A 24,388-nucleotide genomic window follows, 5' to 3' on the forward strand; every position below is an offset into this window, starting at 1 on the left:
TACTTTTGCTTGTTTTATTTCTTATCTTAGTTCAGCTTCTTTTCAAAACTCAAAGCTCTCTTCTTCCTCTTGCTATTACATTCTGATTCTTCTGTTTACACCTTTCTGTGAGTCTCCAATAGTCTTCTGGTCCTTACTCAGAATTAACTTCTCTTGCTTATTATTCTAGCACTAATGCTGTTGTATATTCTTGCGACTGATACCAGAAAAATATCAAGATAGAACCACAAACTGTCCAACTTAACTTGAAAATCTTTCCCCAAAGCTATATTCTTTTTCTGTGCCCTGATGTAACTTTTTAAATCTCCATCTGAAAACAGTATTTACTTCTTATTTTGAAGGCTAATTAAAATAAAATAAGAGCTAAATATCTTTTCTTTTCTTTACTAGTTGGTGAAACAGATGCACAGAATATGGAATATAAAGTATGATTCAAAGAGATAGTACAATAAAATATTTGGGATTCTGGAAAACCAATTCATGTAGCCAATGACAATTTTGCACCTTTCACAACTTTGTAGCCATATAGGAGTAGAAATGGCAGGGGATTAGAGTGCAAAAATTAGTCATGTACTTATTGGCATGTGTGAATGCATCAACCCAGTCTATCCAGCCTTTATTTTCTACCACTGAAATAAAAGTAGTACAAGGCTCTGTATTTTGAGCTGGTAAAGAAGTCCCTGTCAGCTATTGAGGGAGCAGTCTCATTCAGTCCAATAGATACTGGGTTACATGTGTGTGTTCCATGATGGAGCATGAGTTGTCAGAAGGATGATTGGGAGAGAAGAAGCTCCAGGATAATATCTACCCACATGCATTGCTGCTGAACTGCAGCAGCAGCAGATCCTCTTAAGGTCTGTAATTTAGGATACAGCCTTTGTGGAAAAATTAATGTAAGGGATGAACTTCTCAGATTCTCTCCAGGAGAACTAATTCTGATCTCAGACTTTATTAGTTATTTCTGGCATACCTTTCCTGATTACAAAAAGCCTTTTTATCTAACTGTACCAGAGAGTAATAGAAAAACATGCTCTGGGTTATCCTTAGGCATGTGTGAAATTTTTACTTGTCCATAACTATCAAAGCATGAAAAAGTAGAATGAAGCAGATGGGCAAATTTTCCCCACAAGAGCCCAGCTAGATCCTTTAAAACATCAAGAAACATCCAGAATTTCTGGAAAATTCTGCCATGTACCAATGTAATAAGCTAGTACAAGCTGTGGGTAGCTTTTGTACAAGTAGAAGCATCTGCCATAAAACCCACACTGCCTGGCAACTGTGTGGTATCTGTTTGGCTTCAAGGTTTCCACTGCACGAGCAGAAATCAGACACTGCTTGGGATTACCTGTTGTCAGGACACAGCATCATGTTTGAGGTAACATTCTTCAGCCTTAGCAGAGTTTAAGAAGGAATAAATTATGCGAGGAATGTGGTGGCCTGGTGGTTACATGTTCATATTATTCCGCTGTGTTATAACTTTTGTAAAATAATGCACAAAAGAAGTCAGGAGCTGATCTCGTAGACTCTTCTAGCTGTGTTAATAACCACAGAGGTGGAAGAAAGCACAGAAACAGTAAAAATACCCTGAACACCAGGTAGCTGGGCTGCCTTTTTTCAGCCATGTCCCTGTTGACTAAGAAACAGTTTTCTTTTGTCTGTTTCAGACTCGTCTGTCCTTTAGGTTAGATGCTTTTAAAAAGGTGACATAATAAAAAAGGAGAGACAAAAGTAATCAAGGACCATTTTTGAAGAGAAGAATTATATTCTATAAAAGATTAGCAAGGTTGTGTGGCATTAAAGGAAATCCTTGAGTGTCATGAGAGTGCTAAAAAAGAGGGTAATTAATAAAGAATTGCATTGCAGGTATAGGCTCAAAGTTTGAGCAGATACATTCCCTGTGAAGGATCCTCCGAGGTGGGAAGGGCAGGTGGAGGTACTGATTCCTCCCTTGGCAGACTGGAGCACCTGAACACCAGCTTAAAATGCTCCTAGGTACCTAAGTATGGCCCCCCCAACCTCACCTCGGTAGCACACAAGCCTCGCATCCACAGTTTGGGATGTGAGGAGACAAAAGTGAATCGAAAATGAGAAAACCAGTACACAAGGTTTAGAATCATAGAATTGTAGATGCATAAAATGTCCCATCATTGGAAATGTTCAAGGTTGCATTGGATGGGGATTTGAGTAACCAGCTCTATTGGAAGGTGTCCCTTCCCATGGCAGGAGTGTTGGAACCAGCTGACCATCAAAGACCTTTTCAATCCAAAGCCATTCAATAATTCTATGGTTTACCCAAGGTAGATGGCTCATGACTTAGTTGATACAATTGAATTGATAATCCCTCTGCCACGGAAGCATAGGCGATAGGAGCACCTTGTGCATGGAGCAGGAGGCGGCCGATTCAGCCACCGCACCATCACCTCAGGGCCGGGCGGGGCGGCGCCACAGCCCTCGGCGGCAGGACGCCGCGATTCCAGAAGGAGTGGCCGGGCTGGGGACCGGGTGAAGCCTCCGGCAGCCCTCCCGGCAGGGATGAGCAGCCCCGGTTGGCTCCTCGGCTCCCGGCCCTTCCCTCGGGCACAGCCCCGGGGCCGGGCCGGGGCAGGGCCAGCGCGGCAGTGCCCGCCGCGGCTCCGCAGGGGGCGCCCGAGCGACGCGCCCGCCGCCGCCGCCCCCTCGCATGCGCAGCACAGCGGGGCGGGGGCGGGCGCGCCGGTCTCCCTGGAGCCGGCGCCGTCGCGGCCGCAGGTCCCGGATGTAGCGGCGGGAGCGGGGCCGGCGGTGGGAGCGGGCGGGGGACGCCGCTGGGGCCGGGGAATGGGCGCGTAGGGAGCGAGGAAGGAAGGGAGGAGGGGATCGAGCGAGCAAGAAGCGAGCAAGCAAGCAAGGAGAAGAGCCGGACGGAGATTCCCGCCCGGCGCCCGAGGTAGCCGCCCCCATCGGGGTCCCCCTCCGCCGCCTGCGGGCTGCGCGCCCCTTCCATCCGCCCCAGGGCTCCGCCGCCGGGATGAGCAGCTCGCGGAACAACCGGGTGATGGTGGAAGGAGTCGGGGCCCGGGTGGTCCGCGGCCCGGACTGGAAGTGGGGGAAGCAGGATGGCGGCGAGGGCCATGTGGGCACCGTGCGCAGCTTCGAGAGCCCCGAGGAGGTGGTCGTGGTGTGGGACAACGGCACCGCCGCCAACTACCGCTGCTCCGGGGCCTACGACCTCCGCATCCTGGACAGCGCGCCCACCGGTGAGCGGCGGGGAATGGAGGCACCTCCGCCCCCAGGGCGCTTGGTCGGGGGGCAGCACCCGGGGTGCTCGGGGTCCCGTCCTGGGGAGCGGATTGCGCCCTGCCTTCTTCCCCTTTTAGAGGTTCGCCTTTGCCTTGGGTTTGGGCGGGGGGGAGTCTGCACCCTCCCCTTCCCCGGGCGTGGGTGTCTGTGTGTGCGCGTCCGTGTGTCTGTGTGTGCGCGTCCGTGTGTCTCTGTGTGTGTGTGTGTACACGGAAACTTGGGACAATCTACAGCGCGGGGCCGCGGGGACAGAAGTTGTCCCGGGACTGCTAAATTGGAAACAAAGCAAAAGTGATCTGCCACAGACAGCAGGCTCCTGTTGGGCTGGGGAGGAGGCGGAGAGAGGGTGATACATCAAGGTTTGGGTTTGCTTTCACGCCCCGATCCCCACTTCTTGAATTTCTATTTCGGAGCAGTTTTGTAAAATACTGGCCAAGTATAGGGATAATTGCAGAAGAGATGTGTACTGCCTTTTTTGTAAAGGTTACACTAAGTGGTTGAAGTACTGTGGATTTGTGCCTGTAATCTGCACGTTGCCTTTTATCTGTATTGCCAGAGCTGCTGTAAAATAGTAAAGGTACTGGGAGGAAAAGAAGTGCATGAGTTGATTCTTTTAATGACTTAGCCGCTTGATATTTATGCTTTAAATCCTGTCATTTTGGACAATGGAATTTGATCTGCACTGACATTATGCGGCAGTGTTAGTGTTGCAAACACTGCAGGGAAATGTTCATTTTAGCACCTGTTTTTACAGTGAAAGCTCACGCAGAAAGATGTAGATATTGTTAAGTTTTATCAGAAATATTGTGAGGTGACTTTTGGGCCGGTCAGGGCCTCAGTAATGAGGTGTTTGCACTGATTTATTGAGGCACTTGAGCTGTACTCTTTTGTAATGTGTCTTTCATTTAGGACGTGATGGAGAGACCATCTTTGTGCCAGCTACGTGTAGTGTTACAGCAAGGAGAATTACAGCAGTACTTAAAGCTAAAATACTTTTGAGGAGACAGAATCATGGAATTCATTCTAACTGATTACAAAAAACCTTGCTAAGGAAAGACCCCAAAGATTGCATGGTTACCCTTTGAGATGGATTTAATTTTTCAGTGACTGGGTATCTTCCTCTCTGCTGGCATGATGATGATGGTTTTTTTGAAAATCCTTTTGCAATGGACTTTAAAACAAGAAAGAGGAGTCTTTCAAGTTGGCAGTCCTTGTCTTGCAGATGTTTATGCTTAGAAACTTTTACCTGTGTTTGATGTCCTGTAGAAACCAGTGGGACAGCTTCTGCTTAGAACTGAAGCATAAGCATAAATGTTGCATATGAGCCTCGAATGCTCATTGTTCTAGCCCTGCCTGACATATTTGCAAGCAGATGGTGTCCTCTTAACTATCTGGAAGCCTAGATTTAATATTCAGTTTTAAAACTGTCATGTTTTTATTTCCGTTTTTTGCTTTATTCCTTCTGATTTTAATTTCTGTTTATATTTTGTATTAGAATTCTAAGTTCTGTTTCAGATAAAACTGTGTATATTGTGTCACACTCATTGCTGTTGTCAGGCTTAGCAAAATGGTATTTCTCTTCCTGAGCTTTCTGGTGAACTTCATCCTCATCCTCATGGAACTGTTGTGTGTGGGTACCCAGGGTTGCTTTTTGCAAGAGGGAGTTACTTTTGAGGGCTTTATTCCCTGGAGATAGGAAGAGTAGAATTCTGTAAAGTAGTTGTAACAAAAGGGCCAAGTTAATAGCGTTAAGGTGCTGTCAGTTTGGACTGAAGTCCTCTGTTTACTGCTGATTCACTTTGTAGTCTTGTCTAAGTCACTTTCCTTCTTCACCTTTTGGTAATGATTTTATTTTTCTCCGTGGTGGTGAATGTCCATTGTTTAGAGTAAGTGACTGACTTTGGATGATATAGTTTGATACTTCTCTAGGGACATTAATGTAAGTGGGATTAGGTAACAGGAATTTCTTGTGGTAGTATTAATGATGATGTTGGGCAAGGAAATGTTATAAAGCACGGGGTGGCTTTTTGTTTGGTGATACTTAGTGGAGGGTGTGTCATGGCTCTTATAGTTTAAAATGAAAAAAAATTCTCTGGTTCATGAATTTACAATTACAATGTAAGTTTATAGGGAAAATAAATATAAAAGTAAAATAGTAAAAATAAAAATCGGTTATTGCTGGGAGTTCTTTCTATTATGTATTCAAAACTAGTCTTGATGGTAAGTTCTTAGAAGTGGTGCTTGCTGCTGGAATTGCTACTTTAAGTTTGAGGCCTGTGCAGCCAAGAACAGTAGGGGTGCATCAGGAACTTAGAGTGTTATAAAAGTAATGTTTGAAGGTCATTCTGTTAAAAAAAAAAAAAGGCAAGTTGAGTTTGATTAATGTTTGTGCATGTATATGCCAGAACTATACTTCACAGACTTAAAAGATAAACTGTTCTTGTCTTTCAGTGGTTGTAGGTTAGAAAACATCTTAGAAAACTTTAATAGCCTTAGTGCTATTAAGATTCTAGGATGGTCTTCTTAAAATAAAAACTCATTTACATGAAGAATGGCTTATAAACTCTTTGCTCCAGATGTAGTCATCTGGGTCATGAGGGACTTGTGATAGAAAGTTCGGGGTTGTTTTGGTTGTGTCTACCAGGCTTGCTGTGTTAGCTGCCCTTTGGTGTGGTCATATTTACATTGCCCACATTGCTTTAAGTGCGACAGAGCACTTGAGAGAGATTGGTAAACCAAGGATTTGAAAAGAATCAAAATTTCACATGGAAGTAACACTTCAGGTAGATCCTGCATAGCTGGCTCCTCAATGGAGAAAGTGGTCAGATGTGATACATCAGCAGTGCAGTGTGCTTGTTCAATTACTTGCAGATAATTCCTGTTTTTTCTATGAAGTAGACTTTTGCCAGGATCTATGAGTCTTGAGTGTCCCCTTTTTTTGACAGTGTTCTGGAAAAGAAACAGGAGTTATTTTCTGAGTTGCTGAAGAGAAGCAAGAAAGTTAAAAATCCAAACTTTTTATTTAGAGAGGAAGGCAGCCTTTTGCCTGAGCTAAAGGCCAGACAAGTACCACGTTTGTAGAGAGCACATTTGGCTATGTTCACATAATAGCCATGAGCAATACAGAAACTTTTTCTGTTTATTCTCCTTCTGAAGATTTGCTTTCTATAGAGCAGAATTCATTTGTCATTCATTTCCTTTTTTTATACAGTTGGTTCAAAGTAACAATATTATTTTCCTGCTGAAAGAATTTACTAAGTTGTGTTTGAATAAGGGGAGGTGGCCGAGGGGCTGGAGTCAGGAAATGGAAACCTTGATACAGAATTATCCCCCAGCTGGAGTGTGCATCAGTGCAATGTGGAAAGCATAATGTGCTGTATTCTGGTAATACTGAAAATCTGGGTGTTATCTGCAGGAGATGAGTGGCTTTCTGTGTTGTATTAATAGGTTTGTATACCTGAAAAGGGGCATAATTGATCATTAAGTCAAAAATGTCAAAGCATTTTAAAAGACAGAGCACCCATGATTTATCCTGTGTGTTTGTTTATTTGTTCTTGCTTTTAGAACATCTAATGTAATTTACAGCAAGTTGTCTTAGTCAAGATTTTTTTAGTGGCTACTTGTAAATATCTACAGGATATTTGTGAAGAAATATCTTCACAAATTAAAAAAATTAATAGCTTCCTGAGTAGTGGTACTTGGGAGACCTGTTTTTTTTTAATAAACGTGTTCTTTGTTCTCCCTGCCCTTCCCCCATGTCTCCTACACGATAATCCTCTCCCTTCCTGTGTATCTTGTGATTCCCTTACCGGATAGGACACATGCTTTAGCAAGTCTGGCATTTTGTATCTGTAATAATAATTGGTCAGCTGGCTACTTCCAGATGGTGTATTTAGTAGAGGAGTTATTTTTGTGGGAACACTCATTGGAGTTTTCATGCAGTTTATCAGAATCTAACTGGTTATCTCTTAAGAATTTTTTGTTTTCAATTTACCTGAAGTCTGGCCCTAATGTAAAACTGGTCTGGGGTGAAGGAATAGGAAGGACAAAACATTGTTGCTGCTTTTTAAATTGGGGTGTATATAAATAATTTTAAAGTTGTTTATGGTATCCCTTACCTGATAGTGGTATTGTTATTATGGTATGAAGGGACTTTAGTTCATTACAGTTCTGTGGAGAGTAATGACTTCATTGGAGACCAGATTTTGTTTCGTCTGAGAAGTGAAATCTCTACTGGTGTCTTCTGTTTAACAGTGAGTGAATGTGGATACCCCTTGTACATCTAACTTTACTGTTAAAATCCTTTTATTGGGCAGCTGTATATTGCCATCTAATTATCTTCAGTACAAAAAACCTATTTGTAACAAACTCAAATAGCAATTTGAGCAAGACTGCTTTTATTTCCTTTCACATCTGTAAGAGTGAGTATGGGCTTCAAAAACTTGTGAAGGGCTGTGAAATTGATGTGTAAATGAGTGGTGACAGAGGAATGGTGGACTAGGTAATCCAGGGAGGATTTGGGAAGAGATGAGAAAAGTGAAATTAAGGTAGGGCATTAAGGTAGAAAACTAACCTGAAATTCAAATAGTAGAAAGCATTGATGACAAGTGGGCATCAGGAATATTGGATTTTATGGTGTACTAAAGGTGAAGGGACATAAGGAAACAGCAGTTATTTGAAAGTAATTAGGCATGGTGAAAGTACCATTCTCATTACCTGGTTTGTTTTGGTTTTTAAAGTGTGTATGACGCAAAACCTGTTTCATTTTGAAATAGAAAATCTTGAAGAATATTTAGAAGGTTAATTGTTTTCATGATCTCAGTTTAGAGAGCTAAAGTGCTCTTGGTGTACAGCTGGTCAGCTGTAGGCTGCTGTTTGAACTTTGAAGTTTTTATGGTGCTTCAATTCATTCTAGTAATGTAATGAAGGCTTTCTTTCCTAATATAAACTTTGTAACATTTGTGTTTCTCAAGCTTTCTTAAACAGCCTTGAAGAGGGGAAGAGTTTATGTGGCAGATTTTGCTTTTGGGTCAGGACTTTAGTTTGGCTCCAGAGCCTACACTTGGTGCAGTCTCCTGGTTGTTCTTATGACTTATGTACTATGCTTTGATTTACGTCATGGATGGTTTGGGAGTGCATAAACTGCTTTGCTTTTTGGTAAAAGTAAATTGAAATTATGTCAGTGCTGATGAGCCTTCAGTCCCCTGGGGTAGAACCAAGCTAGTGTGAAACTGTGGACATAATGTGTCCTTCCTTCCCCCTGAGTATCTGTAGTGGCACTGTCAGATCCTCAGTGCTGAGTTTTGGTGTGTGGATGGTTAGCCAGCCGATGGACACCTCAGGGATGCAGGTTGTCCTCGTGCCGCCCAGGGAGGGCCACAGTGGAGCAGGGACCCTCACTGCAGTACGTGTGGGAGCCCATGCTCAAAGAGTTTTCCTGAAGGAATAAAGCTTGTGGAGGGAACCCGTGATGGGGCAGGGGAAAAGTGTGAGGAGCTGCTATGGACTGACCTCTGTTCCCCATCTGCACCAAAAGGGTTGTGAGGCACTGGAGCAGGCTGCCCAGAGGAGTGGTTGAATAATCATCCCTGCAAGTATTTAGAAGATGTGTAGCTATGGTGCTTAGGGATGTGGTTTGTGGTGATCATGGTGGTGTTAAGTTAATGGCTGGACTTTGTGGTCTTCAGGGCCTTTTCCAACCAAAAGATTATGTAGTTTTAATATACTGGGAAGAAGCAGGGAGATAGAGGCATTTGGAACAAAGGAATGCTGTTGTTTCTGCAAAGACGGTGAAGTATTGGCAGAAGGTGTTTTAGTTTTTGTTTTCCTCACCATCCTCTTTTTTTTTTAATTAGCTATAAATTTTCTCCAAGTGAAATCTCTTTTGCCTGTGTTGGTGATTGGTAAATAGTTTCACTTTTAGCTTGACCTAAGCTGTTTCATTTTGTTTTCACTCTTTGTCCTGTTGAGAAGGGAGAGTGAGAGTGAGAGTGACTGGGGGGACACCTGACAGCCGGGCAAGGTCAGCCTACTACTCTTGTGTACCTATAATATCTAGTTGAACTTAAATACGTGTTAAAGAAGATTGGAAGAATTTTTGATCTAAATAATTTTGTTTGTATTATGACCATGAATAAGAGTTTAGTATCACACTATGTGATCAGTGGTAGCACCTTGTTTTACCCTTTTTTTTAGCAGATGAAGTTCAAGGTCTCTTGAACTTCACACTGTCACCAGAAGCACACAAATCTGCATCTTCCTCCAGATCTTTGGTGCAGTGGTTAGACATTCTGTAGCAGGATTACTTGCCTGCTCCTGCCCTGCAATTCTTTGTTTCTCATGGCAATAGTGTTGTGTAGCACCTCAAAGAATGGGATTGGGAAACCAGTTCAGCTGAATATTTTAACTCCTGGCTGTTTTCCAGCCTGGTGTGTTTCTTGGTGCAGTTTGCATCCCAGCTCTGCAAAAACCTTTTGCTCACATAATGGAAAGAATGGAGCAGCGTGCTCAGGTGAGGCATGTGCTGAAGTGGGTGTTGCTGCTGGAATCATGTGTCAGGGAATGGATGAAGAAAGGCCATATCTATCAGGATGGTGGTTAGGGATCTGTGAGATACAGAAACATCCCTTTGGATCAGATACTTCAAGTACAGACTTGCACTGTTCTTTTTTTAAGTCCCAGACACTGTGGTCAGTAAAATGACTTGAGTCAAATATCTTTGTACGTTTTTTTTTTTTTTATCTTTCCTAAGCAAATTTTGCTGAGTTTTGCATAGCTGCTTTTGCCTCACTGTCAAGAATTGTTTAGTTTTTATTTAAGTTTACAGTGAAATGACCTATTCTATATCACATGATTCCTGATTATACTGCTCTTTTGCTGTTTCTTCCTGCTGTTTGGTCAAGTGGAAGAATCCTACAGCACCCAATTCCTTAGTTCCTTCACATCCAGAAGAAATGTATTTCTTGGCCAAATGCCTTCCCAAAAGTTCAGCAGACATTAAAAAAGAATATAATCAAGAGATGTGTAACTTCTGTTTCTATGTGAAATACAAATTCAGCAATCAGTTAGAAATAACACCAAAACAAATACTACCTCTCAACCCCAAGCACTGTCACTAGTTAGTCTTTTTAAACAAGGTGACAAAAACACGAACAAGATATCTCAGTGCTTTTAGTGCATCCACTCTTGAGGACTTCAGCTTGGAAACCAGAAGAATAGTAAAATGCTTCAGTACAATCTCCAGAGCAAGAGGGACGTGGTCATACTGAGATTCAAGTGAGGCGCTGCAAGTGTGTCGCAAAGAATCTTAAGGGTGTCTGGTACAGGATGAGAATGAGGGATCTGGTGGTGCTTAGTCTGGAGAAGAGGAGGCTCAGGGAGATCTTAAGAGTGTATATAAATGCCTGATGAATGTTGTAAAGAGGATGGAGCCAGGCTCTTTGCAGTGGTGCCACATGACAAGGCAAGAGACAATGGGCACAAATTGCAATACAGGAATTTCCACTGAAACAGAAGAAACAGTTGTTTTCTAGGGATGGTTGCATATGCTGTGTTGTGGAGTATGTTCTTAGTGGTGCTCAAAACCTTGAATGGATATGGTCCTGGGCAGCCAGCTCTAGTTTACCCTGCTTTGAGCAGTATTTATTGGAAAAGACAATTTCCAAATGTTGCTTCCAGCCTCAGCTATTACGTTTTTCTGTGAAATGATCAAATAAGAAGGCATTTCCTTCAGTTTTGCCTTTCCAACTGTTGACTTTTCTTTGCTACAGATGGCTCAGCTGTTGGGCATAAGTGACTAATAGCTTTATAGTGAATTTGGCATTCATTTCTGAAAGCATCCCTCCTGGAGGAGGCAAAATCCATTCTTTTTCCTCACTTAGTTTCAAATTGATCTCGGATTTTTTTAAGGGGAAGTGATTGGGAAAATTCTGTGTTACTCTAGCTTCTTAGTGCTCATTTCTGTCTAGTGCTACAGACTGAATGCTAGTGCTTCTCTCTTCTATTGCTCAATTTTTTCCAAACAGCAGAATTTGATTTTTTTTTTTAATAAACTTGTGGCTGTTCCCTGTATTTAGAATGGGTGGATGGAAATTCTGTGACTGATCATTTTCACTCTGCTGCAGCTTGGCAGAGTTGTAAGGCTAAAGACTTGGGATCAGTTTTTGTGGAAGGCTTGGCAGAGCTCATGCTAGTGGGTTACATCTGGTCTGTCTCTGGCACATTCGTTTTAGAAACAAAACCAGAATAACAGTAAAATGCTTCAAAAATGGTAACAGATTTTCATGAAGCTAATGGCATCTATCCAAGAGAGCTTAATTTTTTTCCTGTATAAAAAAGAATAGAGACAAGCACTTTAATTTTCCAGTGTACAAATGTGTAAGTCAAAGCAGTAATTTTTAGGCTGCCACACACAGTTGAGCACAGTGGCCTTTGTGATATAACGTGTGTTGATAGCTGTACTCCAGAGATAAAATTCTAGATTTCCCTGTGTGCTTTGATAAACCCGTTTCTGACCCTTTGACTTGTAGTTAAAAGATTTCTCATTTTCTTTCTCTCCTTTGTATAGATGGAAGGAAGCAGACATAGCCTTCCCAGCTTTTTAAGCTGAGAGAAGATAGAATATTTCAGGAACAGACTGCTAACTGGAGATACGAGGCAAAGTCTGCTATCTTTTCCCCTCAGTGGTTCAGGCTGATAGAGTATAAGCAGCAGCCTTTCTTTATTGTTAAATTTCTACTATATAGTGTCAGATTATAACGATGTGCAACAGAAGTCTGTAGTGATGCAGCAAAGTTTTTAGGTTTTTTTCTTTTTTCTTTTCCTTCCACAGGTATCAAACATGATGGGACTATGTGTGATACTTGTCGGCAGCAGCCCATCATTGGCATCCGATGGAAATGTGCTGAATGCACAAATTATGACTTGTGCACAGTTTGCTATCATGGGGACAAGCATCACTTGAGGCATCGTTTTTACAGAATTACCACACCGGGAAGTGAAAGGTAAAACCTAACTTTTTCCTCGTGAAATCAAGTAGAAACAGGTATTTGTGGTTAACTTTGAAACTGAACATTTGGTTACTGAAATTTGGATTAGGTATGAGAGTAAGAGGCTTGAGGTTAGATTCTGTTTCTGGGAGACGGATAGCTAGGATAAGTCTTTGGATCTTGGAAAACATGGAAATTTTAGGAAGAACAGAGTACAGAAAAATGTTAGGATGTGATTATTCAGTTTTGCTTGAGGCTTTCCTATTTTTTGTGTTCTCATATAGCAGCTTTAAAACAAAGGCAATTACCTTGATGCTATGCGTAATCACAAAAAGATTTGTCAATGAATTCTGAATGTGAAGGTTTAATTAGGTTCAGTAATGGTGTGGACAGACTGAGGGGAAATACCCTTCTTGAAGGTTATGGGAAACAGGATGATCTGGACTTGGAATTGAACTGCTTAAACTGCTCACTACAGGAAGCAGAGAAAAGATGCTATGAAGGGTTGTTCTGCTCTTGCCTTGGTTTTCATGTTCTTAAGCATCTATTATCATCTCTCAGTGGAGAACTCAGAACAAAATTGCATTTAGTGTGTCCTTTTATAGGTGTTCTTGACTTTCATTAAATCATCAAAATATTTATTTATTTTTTTAGATATGGTACTCATTTGAATGTGACATGTGTAATACAACATTTATATCTTCTTGGAGAAGTTAGATTTACAATTATGCTGTAAACTAGTGGTGTGCTTTAATCAGTTCTTTTACCGTTAAGGGAAGTGGCTGGAGCACACAGCCTGAGGTCTCAAATTATGTCTTACAGGGTTTGTGTTTACATTCTCAAGTGCTTGCTTAAAGGTTTTAACCGTGGCTCAGATGCCCAAGTCAGTGGCTTAATCAAAACAGAACTTTTTGTTGGTTGTTTTTTGGAGGCTCACACCAGTAGCTTTAGGCACCAAATGAATGGGTATCATAAACTTACTCTCAATTGCAATGTTGAATGCAGAACAAGACTTACAAATTGGACTTTGAGATGCTGTCTTAATTTAGTTAAAGGAGAATAGGTGACAAAATACATATGTTTTCTATTTATTTGGTTTTTTTTAAGTCTTCTTGCTTTTGAGAAAGCTTGCCAGACTTTTTTTCTTTCTTAAGCTGAGGTTTCCTTTGTAGTTTTAAGAGGCTGGTTATGGTGAATACAGTACAAGTTTTAGTTTTGAAGATTGTACACTGTGTAAAATATTGCTAGAAATTTTTTGCATCTTGTCACTTTCTTCCTTTCTTTGTTTACTCTCACTGAGCTCTTATCTAGAAAGCAGCTTCTTCTGCCAAGGAGCTGTTTCTATTGGATCAAGCTTAGCTGAGAACAAATGATGGAAGCTAACTATTTTGGGGAGAAGAAAAGGGCAAAACAGTGCTGTTGAATTTGAGGGATGTCTCACAGGAAAAATGGCAAGAGACATGTAAGAATGTTTTGATGAAGGGAGGCATAAGCTCTTACGTTTTATTTTTGGGTCTGGGATATTGTATGGGTGGCATAATGAAGTAATGGATGTAGGTTTTTCTCTCAGTTTTGTAGGTTAAGAAACTTCTCTAAATGAGATTACTTTGTGGTTTTGGTAACTTTTATTTTTCTTAGGAAAAAATGGCCAATATTTTCATGTGCTCTTTGCATTGATTGTAACAGTTGAACTCTTTCCTTGTGTGCCATCTGCTGGATGTTAAAAGTTAGCAGGATGCTGAGAAATTTCCTCAAGTGGTCAGGAAACATTCCCAATGTCAGCTGAAAAATTCTCTTGTCTGGCGACATGTTCCTGGTATAAAGCAAGAAGCCTTGTTACGTGAAAATTGGTGGCTTTTGAGATTATTATTTCTAGTTAAATAATCATGAACCATTCTGTTTAGGCTTGTCTACTTCAGTTCTGCTGAAGTCAGAAGGAATAGAAGAGATTTGCTTTGAAAAAAACACATTATAAGACTGAAGAAATGGATGCTACTATATTGACTTAAATTTGCTAAAAGATGCTATAAAAAACATGTAGAAAAACTGAGAGGAGGGAAAAGACATGCTCTTAGTAGCATAATTCTGAATAAAAGTGACAGAGCAGTTGTGGGACAGAAGTATTGGCTTAGAGTACATCTAAGAGAAAGAGATGTGTTTATATGGCTTTGCACATACTTTAATGATTTCAGTAATGTAAGTACAAATCTATATGCAAGCATTTACAAGATGAATGCTGGTAGTAGGAAGTCTGGAGAAAAAATGTTAGAATTTTAAAAACTAATCATAAACATTCAATGAATTGGATTTTGGAAGTTCATGGGGTTTTATCTTGTGTACTGCTTGTGTGATTCATGCACTGAAATCTGCAGTTGTGGGTTATTTTTGTTTTAAGATGCTCTCCTTCCCATCCCCAAAGATTTGTTTTGGACTTCCTTAATTATTGTGACATTTGTGGGTTCTTCTTTTAATAACTTCAGGGTATTGTTGGAGTCTCGACGTAAATCAAAGAAAATTACAGCAAGAGGAATCTTTGCAGGTGCCAGGGTGGTGCGAGGAGTTGACTGGCAATGGGAAGATCAAGATGGTGGCAATGGGCGTAGAGGAAAGGTAAAAATAAAACTGGTTTAAATAAGAAACTGCACCTCTTTTTGCTCATGTGATGGCCTCAGAGGCCTTTTTAATTGTAGAGCAAAAATACAATCATGAAAGTTCGTATTTTAGTTGTCTGGGCACTTTTTAATCTTTTTTTTTGGTAATATTTAAGCATTTTGGAAGAGGAGGATGTGTACACTGTAGCCAGTTCTTTTACATTTTAATTTGCATTTTTTACAATATCAGCCCAGAATTTTTTTAATTCTTGATTTTTTATCATTGTTGTCTGTTTAAGATTTGTAGCAACATTAAGATCTTGAGCATATTTCAGCGTTACTAGAGAGCTGGTATAAAAACAGAGCTATCAAGAGTAGCCCTTTCTAGTCATCACTGCATCCTGTAATCTTACTGCTTGTGGGCCAGCACATTTGTGTATCTCTTGCTCTTGGTTTTCAGTGCTGACACCCTAGGGTTTTATTTTTCACATAATGATTATAGGGATTTCTCCAGTTTAAAATCAAAAAGCTTTGCAAGTTTTGGGTGTGGCTATTATGTTACCGGCTTAGGACAGTCTTGGAATGCTTTTTATGCATTTGTATTTATTGAAAATTGTATGGAATGATAAGTTACTAATCATAACATTTGCATATTTTACTTTAACAACTTCCATTTACCTTGAGAACTGATGAAGGTTTGGTATAAGTATGAACTTTAAACAGGCAGTGTAAAATACACTATGACTTTTATCACCAAATTTGAGAATTGGATGCCCTTGTATCTTGGTGACCTGGTGTTTTTTTGTTGAATTTATTTTTAATACACTTAAACAGCATTTAAAGGAGAGTGAAAAGTTCCTGACCATGATATTTAGCCTATTTTATATTCTTGTTTAGCTTATTTTATATCCTAAACATTTATGGAAGCCTTAGGACATTTGGGGATTTCATTTTGAATTTTACTGAAAGGAAATAGTAAGTCTAAATCTTTTAAGACAAGAGATATTTAAATGCAGCTTTTTTCACATTGATTATTTACTCCTTCCCATGTCAAAAATACATTGAAATCTCTGAAACTTCGCAAAATAAGAGTCTTATCCTGCACAGTCTGCTTTGTGTACTAAATTTGTATTAGAGAGATTGTTTACCTGTACATCTGAAAAAATATATAAATGCATATAAATGTTTTTAAACGTGGAAAGGTAGGTCGTAGCTAGCAGAAAAATTGTTTAAATAAATATAAGTAAGAGTGAAAGCAAAATCTGTAAACTGACTTTTTTCCTGTTTTTTAAATGATGGAAATGTTTTCAGAATTTGATGCTTGGCCTCCTGATTTCAGAAATGTTGGGGAAAGACATTTTCACTCTCCTTTTGTACTGTTGTTAAACATACTGGCTCTGGAAATAAGACTCTCTCTTAGCATAGTGCACAGCTGCCAGCCTAATGCAAGTTAAACCAGACATATTGAAGCAGTTGGAACAGTTTTCATCCTGTTTCTCTTAGTTAATGATACTTGAGGTAGGAACATATCAGAGCTGTTCAGATTTTGTTCTCTGGTTGTGTAGTTAGATAACCTCCAAATACACAAAAGAAAAATAGGTGTACAAGTATACAATCAGGCTGCTGTCTTAACCACCCAGAAACACCTGCATCAAGCAGAAAACAGCTTCAGAACAAATTTTATCAGGTTTAGTAAAACTACAATATCATTAATTATTTTGAAGAGATGAGTAAATTTTGAAGTTCAAATTGTACTTCTGAGTCTTTGCTCTAGAAACCAGTTTCTTATTTTCACAACTGAATAGGTGACTGAAATCCAAGATTGGAGCGCGTCGAGTCCACATAGCGCAGCATATGTTCTTTGGGACAATGGTGCTAAAAACCTTTACAGAGTTGGATTTGAGGGCATGGTAAGTATAAAGGAACACAAAGGGTAAAATGCATGGTGGGGGAAGGGCAGTAAGAATAACTTGTGCTTTATGGTCGTGCTTTTGTGATATGCTTTGTCAGTTTGCATGCTGGTTGTCAAGTCATTGTGAATCCAGCTGTAAGGGTCATGCATATGTATTAGTTAGGAAGTCCGATCTGGGAATTTACTAAATGTGGATAACTACAAGTTAAGAGCTGCTTTCTGGCACACTAAATATTTGCCTCACACACATTTATCTTTCTGTGCTACTGTTGTGTTTAGATTAAAATTCAGAAAAGAATGAAGGCAAGCATAGTTAAAAACTTTTTTTAAAACCATGTTTTTCAACTCCTGAACTGTTCCGTTGACTTCAAATTTTGGTGTGATTACTGCAAGATTTGCAGTTTTTAAATTACTTCAGTACTTGGAATGCTATTGAGAGCATTTTATTTTTGCAAATGGAAAAGTGTTGAGTTAAATTACAACCTTAATTTGCTTGGCGCTAAATTTTTCTGTTTCCTTTTGAAGCTTCTCCAGCAACTTCTTCAGCTTTAGAAAGAAAATGGGTCAGACTCTAGCCTAAGTGCCTTCTGTTGCTGGGTTTTCTTATCCTAATGTGGGTCAAGGAAAGGTTACTTTGATTATCAGCTGCTTAAAACATCTTAATTAGCATTTTCTCTGCATGATTTTTGTTTGATTGTGAAGGCGAAAACCATGTTAATTTAACATTGAAGTGTCATCTTGTCAGATGTGTAACAGTAATAAAATGTTAAACAATGACCAGTTACTTTTTTGAATGTAAACTATTTGACCTTACAGCCTCAATTACAGCTAATTTTAATACTTAAAATGAAAATAAATGCCACTTTTGCAGTACATACATATTTTAGTGTTACATTTAAAAAGAGTAAAGTAATTTAGTATAGGTCAGCTTTTCTGATGCATTGAGATCCTAGGGGCAAAATATGAGTCAGTATTAAATTATGTGCTTCATGGTGTCCCCCAGTTCTAAAGAAAATTCTTTATATACTGGCAAGAATGAATGTGTGTTGTGTTTTGTAGTATAACATTAAATAAATGTTTGGTGTCTTCTCTTTTGTGATACATGGAAAGGTAATGGTTACAAAATCTAGATAGAATGAGATACAGATCAACTGATTTTTTTGTTGTTGTAGTTGTTATGACTTCAGTTGCTATGTTAAAAAATTTTTGGACTCCATAATAAAAGTACTGTGGAATCATTGAAGATTCCTTCTGGTTTCATGAAAAAAGTACATTTGAGATAAATTACATTCTGCTTTGAAATAGTTATTCCCTTAATTTTAAAAAAAGTTATTATTTTTAAATCAACTATACTGTTTCCCAACTTTTGCCACCTTTGAAAATGTTAAATATTTCTAGAAAACTCCATTAAGTACTGCAGCTGTAAATTCACACAAAACTTGTGTGAATGGTGGCCCTTCACACAAGTTTTGTAGAAATACAAATATTTGAGTAATTAAAAAAAAAGCCTGTTAAACTGTGTGTGAGACTATGTATGTAAATGTTATTTGTAGGATAATAGAGAAAAAAAAATGTACACGTGGATGTACAGAAAGGATAATTGGAGGCTGTGTAAGTAGTGCTTACCTGAATGTAATCCATTCCTACACTAATTGTATCTTTGGTGTTTTCAAAAAATGCAATTTTCACTTCAGATAGAATGGATTCTTGAATATCTGTGAGAGTCATTTGAATGTGATGCTTAATTTTATAGCTGGTTAATAATTTATTAAGTGTACAATTCATTATTATTGTTTACTACTATTTATGTGCAGTTATATAAAGCTGAGACTGTCAGAAAGTTCACATAAAGTTGGGGCAAACTTGTTTTGGTACTTGGAAATTGGTTTAAAACGTCCAGAGAATGTGGAATCAACAATATTCAAGAGTGTGTAGCCATGTAAATACAGCTGGGAAGAGACCCTGACTTGCAAATGGGTAACACTTGACTCATGCTAATGGAGCTGATTAAAGAAACACAGCTCATTATTGTAAGTCAGTGTTCTTGTTCAATAGCTTATAGGCTGCATCTGGTCCTCAAAATTAATCTATGTGGCCTGCCAGCTTTGCAGTGATGAGGTTTGCCTGGTGGGGCAGCAGGTGCTGACTGAAAACATGCATTTATTTCTGGTCAGATACTTGGAGGTTTTATTTGTGTTTGCTGTGTTTACGTATGAAGTGGTTGAGAAGTGCATCTTGCCTCTGTTTTTTGTTTTTGTTTTTGTTTTGTAAAGTCTGACATTTACGTCTGGGAGTTTCTGTTGCCACAGGTCACAAATTCCCGAATTGACCTGTTAGGTCAGATAAAATGTTTGCTACATCCTCAGTAAGAATGAACTACTGTTGGCTTATATGGTTTGTTAAGCTACTCACATTTCTTACCTATATGTATTCAGAGTCCTGAGCCAAAATGAGCTGTCAGCCAAGTAACCTGCTTTGAGCATTTTTTAATTTCCAAAAATGTGTGAACACATCCTTTTGCAAGAAAGAGAGGTCATATGGAATTAAAAAGTTAATGGGAAGATTGTGATTTTGCTTTTGGGACTTGTGGCTGGATTTTATTTCTTCATACCATGTGAGCTGAGGATGGTGACTTCCGTTGGTTTTCACTGGAAAATAGTTCCAGCTACAGGAGTGTCCTAAATCAATTTCATCATTTAAGAGACTGTTTCTTTCAGAATTTCTTTTCTCTGTACCACTTGCCTTTTTTTGCTGCAATTAGCCTCTCCTCGTTTCTCATTTTGGAGGATTGTGCTTTCATCTGTGTAGCCTGTGAAAGAAGTATCTGTAGTTATCATCCATCATTGTCACTGTGATATGTAAGCCATCTGTGCTGGTGTACTTTTTTCCACAAATTCCAAATAGTGAGTGCATAAGGGAAGTTGAGATTGCCTGCCTCTTGGTGATTGATAATTCCAGTCTGTTCATCAACTTTTATTTGGATTACCTGTGAAGTTACTATTTGAAAATGCTCTAGAGGATTTTAAGAATTTCTTGTTACCACTTCCTTTTTTTAAATAAAAGCAAGGTAAATATCTTGGTATACTAGGCGTTGTAAGTGAGTGTTACAAAATATACACCTTCCACTGTAGTTAAAACTGTCAGGTCTGTAATGTCATTCAGATCTCCAGTTCTCTGCTCATTTATCTTGTGCATTTATTTGCATTGGTCAGCAGACTTTGTTTTGCTTCTTTTTGATGTAGTCACATTTCTCCTGTAGCCTCAACCAAGTCAAATTTTTTCATCTTTCTGTGTTGCGAAGAAAAATATTTCCATTAAGGAGAAATGTACTTACTGATCATTTTCCAATTTTATTTATAGTATTAACTGACAGGGAAGCCTGTGCCTTCCTTAAAAAAAATGTTGCACATGCAAAGTTTTTATAAGTGTCTATAATAAATAGTAAGGTTACAAACCATTCACCCAGTACTTGCCTGAGGTTTGGTTTCCTCTTTAAGAAACTGTTATTATTGTTTCTATGCCTCACACCTTTTTGTCATTTCAGCGACTTTCTCTACCATCTATTGGAATATTAATCCCAATATAACCAGTTAGATTGTGCCTGGGTCAGTGTGACCCTCGCTGCTGAGCCAAAGGCGGCTTCTGTGGTGCTTTACCCCAGAGATACCTTGGCTGCTGGAGATTGCAGCGGGGCACTGTGCAAGTCCAGGCTTGTCAGGAACTCCGTTTACCTCAGGAGAGAGAGCTTCTGGCGATGGTGAAGAGAAAAGGAGAGGATTCTGCTGGAGGGTTATATCCAGATGTTTAGTCCATGGTTACAGAGGTCTGAACCGGGGCAACTTCTCCAACAGAATCGAGGCCGCATGGTCTCATTAACCTTTTAAGCTCCGGGACAGGGTAAGGGGAGGGGACAGGTGAGTTACCAACCAGGTGAAAGGGGCAGGGTCTCAAGGGACTAGGGACACCTATCCAATGTCCCCCAGGCCTGAGGGACCAACCACACGACGCCTTGCTGGTATGTTAGCCTGATTGACAGGGCACACTCAGCAAGGGGCGAGGGGGAAGGGAGAAGGTATAGGCACACCTGGGAAGGGACCGGAAGTTTAAAACAGGACATTGCAACACACCGCAACAACCATCTTATAGCTTCTCCATTTATTGCTTCACTTTTCCCAGCTTCTTGAAACTGAGAAAGATTTGATTTCATGAACTTTGAAACACGGCACTTCTTATAAACCTTTAGCTAAAACATACGGATTATTCCAGTCTCTTGTTGCCTTAATCTGGTGACAAAGCAGCACTGAACTTTTTCCATTTGCCTCCAAAGGGCTGGCTTCCTTGCCAAAAGCTGTTGTGAGTTTAAAGACTTAAAGTGACCTTTACTGTGTGTATTCAGTGCTACCTTGAACAACTGCAGCTGTGGCAGTATTCCTGCTGGTGTATCTGTAAGATCAGTATTAATTTCTCCCCTGATATTTGCTGCTGATGTTAGATGCTGCATCAGTGCATCTGGATCAAACATTCCTCGTTTTCTCAGCAGCACAGCTCGTTTTCTTACCAAGTCTGTACATCCTTCCTCCCTGGTATTGATGGATGGCATTCCATATTGATTGGAATAACTTAAAAGTTATTTCTGTAGTCAGCTGCTCCTTCAGCTTTGTTTTCCTCCTCAAGGTCAGGGATAATGGTGCTTTTACACCATCTGGCAGCGCTGCTGACTTTGCTCTACATTTTCTCATTCTCTTAAGTTTTATGAAGATGAAATTGCTGCTGTTTGTTTCCATTGGTATAATTGGATGATATGTCAAAGTGCATTTACTATATTTCCTATTTGACTGGGCAAGTCATGATCTCTGTGTAATAGAATCACATACTGCTGGAATGCAGATTTTAAGCAAGTTAAAGTGTGGGTGCTGGAAAACCAAAGTTCTCCTTTGTAGGCAAAGACTATTATTGCCCATTGCTCATGTGCATCAACTGACCTGCAAGTTGTGCTGTGCAATGTCTGATTTGCATGCTTTTCCTTGAGTTCTGATTGATTGCCTGCTTAACTGGGCTTTTTGTCTCTAATCATACACAAATTCTACAAGATCTTTAGCTTATTTTTCTGTTTCCTGAAAGAATCCTACTTGGGGTTTATCAAATGATTTCTCCATCAAGTCATTGTAGAAAAGCTGATTTGTTCATCTCCACCATGTATTTACATTATACCCAGCCTCACAGTTGTTAGTTCTTTTTCTGGTGGTATCACTGTGAGTCTAAAACTTGTGTTCTAACATCCCTTGTTTTGGTACTTTCCCTTTTACACTTGTACGTATCATCTCCAAACAATCTGCTATTTTGATTGACTTTGAAGTCTCAGGGTGACTCATAACTTTTAGAAATCCCGGTGAGATTCTCTGAAGTGCAAAGTCTGATGCATCTAGGCTCCATCCATGTGTGTTTTTGCTCCATGTGCACTAGGGGGGCCTCTTGCCATGCAGTCTTCCGAGTAGCGTGATGACGAGCTTACCATCATCCCTGATTTTTTACTTAAATTACTTGGGCAGGAGAAAGCTTATTTTCCTTCTCTGAGAAGTATAACAGCTGAGTGCTAGAAGGAAAGCAATTGTAGTTGCTTACCAAGCTTTTGTGGCACTGAAATACAATTAACTACAGTTTTCTGTCTTAAAACTCCAGAATCTTGTTTGAGTTTGGTTATATTTTAAGGTATTTGCAGGCCTTTATCATGTTGATAGTACTTTTCTTAGTAGTGCTGTTTGCCACATTGCCAAAGGCAGTCTGATATATACAGTATATAAATTTGTTTTGTGCTACCTTAGTATCTGTCAGTGTCTTATCTTTCTGTGTGTTTTGGGTCCTCCATTATTTTGTTGAAGGCTTCTGGGAAAGAAGAAAAAAAAAAGCCACGTTCCCTTGCTTTTCTGCTATAGTTAGATCAGACTCTTGTTTTATTCTTTAGCAATGTAACATTGACTACATCATGTAAGAGAAAGAAAGACAGTTGTGAAGCTGAGGTTGGACACCAATCTACCACTTAGTCTTTCAACCAAGCATATCATTATACTCCAGAAATAAACTGTGCAGGTCACAGTGCAGGCAGGGTGAAATTCAAGTGCAGGTTTCTGAGTTTTGGTTTTTTTTTTCTAGAAAATTTAGGATACCATAACAGGCTTCCTAGTAATGTCAGACTGCAAAATAGTAATTAGCCTTTTAGTGAACATTTTGTTTCTACTGCTAGGTTTTAGCCATCAGTCTGCTCAGTGCATTAACACTTGCTGTAACACAAGCAGTCTTTCACCCTGATTTTGCCTGGCAGGGAGGAGAGCCTTTGGACTCTGCTGCGCTCTATTCTTAGTGTTCTGAAGAATGTGACAGCAGCTCTTGCATGTGCACCCCTCCTTGTCTCCTTCACAGACAGCTGCTTGTGCCTGACACGGAGGGCTTGTATTCAAGGGGGGAGACGCAGTGCTCCCGGGCACGTTCAGTCTCGCTGGTTCCGGGCAATGAATGAGCTTTTTGCCATCTGGGCTGGGCCGTGCAGCCCCTTTGTCTGCGGCCGGGCTGAGCCCAGCACCTGCCCACCGGGTGGCAGCATCCTGCCGCAGGCCTGCTGCTGCTGTGCCGAGCGAGCTTTCTCTGCACCCTCGGGGGATTTGAAGAGCGGCTAAAAGCTCATTGTTTTCCTCTGGCTGTCTTCATCGTTTTTCCAAAGTGACGGTGCATTCTTCATAGATCAGGACATACACTGAATTTTGTATTGTTTCTGCTTACCAGTTGCCAAGGGTGGTATTGTGCTCATGAGAGCCTTGATGATTTGGAAGAGTTCAGAGTTTTCGTTTTAATCCTTTTGCAGGAGGACAGTCTGTCAGTAAATCTCAGGCAGGGGTAAAATAATTGTTCAAGTATGTTTAGTTGTGGTTAATTATATCATTACCACCACCTGTCCCCTACTTCCTCCCCCATGCCATAGAATATTCTGACACATTTTGCAGTTTCTGGTCTCCTTCCCAACTTACTTTGCACAGAACAATGTCCTTTGTTTAGTGAGAATTGTTTCATAAGGAACAATGGCAGATGGTAGCTATTTGGAATTAAGCATTACACATTAAGTAAAGGAGAATTATAGAAAATCTGCTGGCTTTATGAGTAGGAGTTGGTTACCACACTTGAAGCTTCTCTTTTTCATAATATGAAACAGTTTTATGAAGGATGAGCTTTAAAACTTTTCTCTTTAAAAAGAACATGTTTAGCTCAGTGTAGTATTTTGTAGGCTTTTTTGAAGTAATACCCTTCCTCATATTCTTAATTAAGAAGTTTTTGTTTTATAGAGTCTGAGTGGCAGGTTTTCTTCCAAGTTAAGCATGAATATGTCTAAGAGTGTTGGGAAGAGTGGGCAGCACTAGCAGACATTGAATGATGTTTCCTTGCTTGTGTTCATAGAATTATTTTTAAAAGGAAAAATAACTGAATAGAACAATGCAAAGGTGCTTTGTGTTAATTCCGGACTTTGAACTAAAAATTTCTCATCCTTTGTAGCCTCTTATATTTTTAAGGTTATTAAAGTCTTATGAATGTCAAGGCTGATAGATTGGAAAGTATTTGAGATTATGTGCATC

General features: G+C 39.9%; 1 protein-coding gene across 3 annotated transcripts in view; it reads left to right on the top strand.

Annotated features, from left to right (window-relative positions):
- Positions 1-2,769: 2,769 nt before the first annotated feature.
- The window catches only part of MIB1 (MIB E3 ubiquitin protein ligase 1), a 77,427-nt gene continuing 55,808 nt past the window's right edge, over positions 2,770-24,388 (top strand). For all 3 annotated transcript variants that reach the window (XM_064705963.1, XM_064705964.1, XM_064705965.1), the window contains exons 1-4: positions 2,770-3,236; positions 12,110-12,281; positions 14,747-14,876; positions 16,663-16,767. In XM_064705963.1, the coding sequence (XP_064562033.1) occupies positions 3,008-3,236; positions 12,110-12,281; positions 14,747-14,876; positions 16,663-16,767 (636 nt within the window). In that variant the 5' untranslated portion in view covers positions 2,770-3,007. The remainder of the gene's footprint in view (positions 3,237-12,109; positions 12,282-14,746; positions 14,877-16,662; positions 16,768-24,388) is intronic.

The sequence above is a fragment of the Zonotrichia leucophrys genome, chromosome 2 (genome assembly GCF_028769735.1).
Source record: "Zonotrichia leucophrys gambelii isolate GWCS_2022_RI chromosome 2, RI_Zleu_2.0, whole genome shotgun sequence".
In the NCBI taxonomy this organism is placed as follows: Eukaryota; Metazoa; Chordata; class Aves; order Passeriformes; family Passerellidae; genus Zonotrichia; species Zonotrichia leucophrys.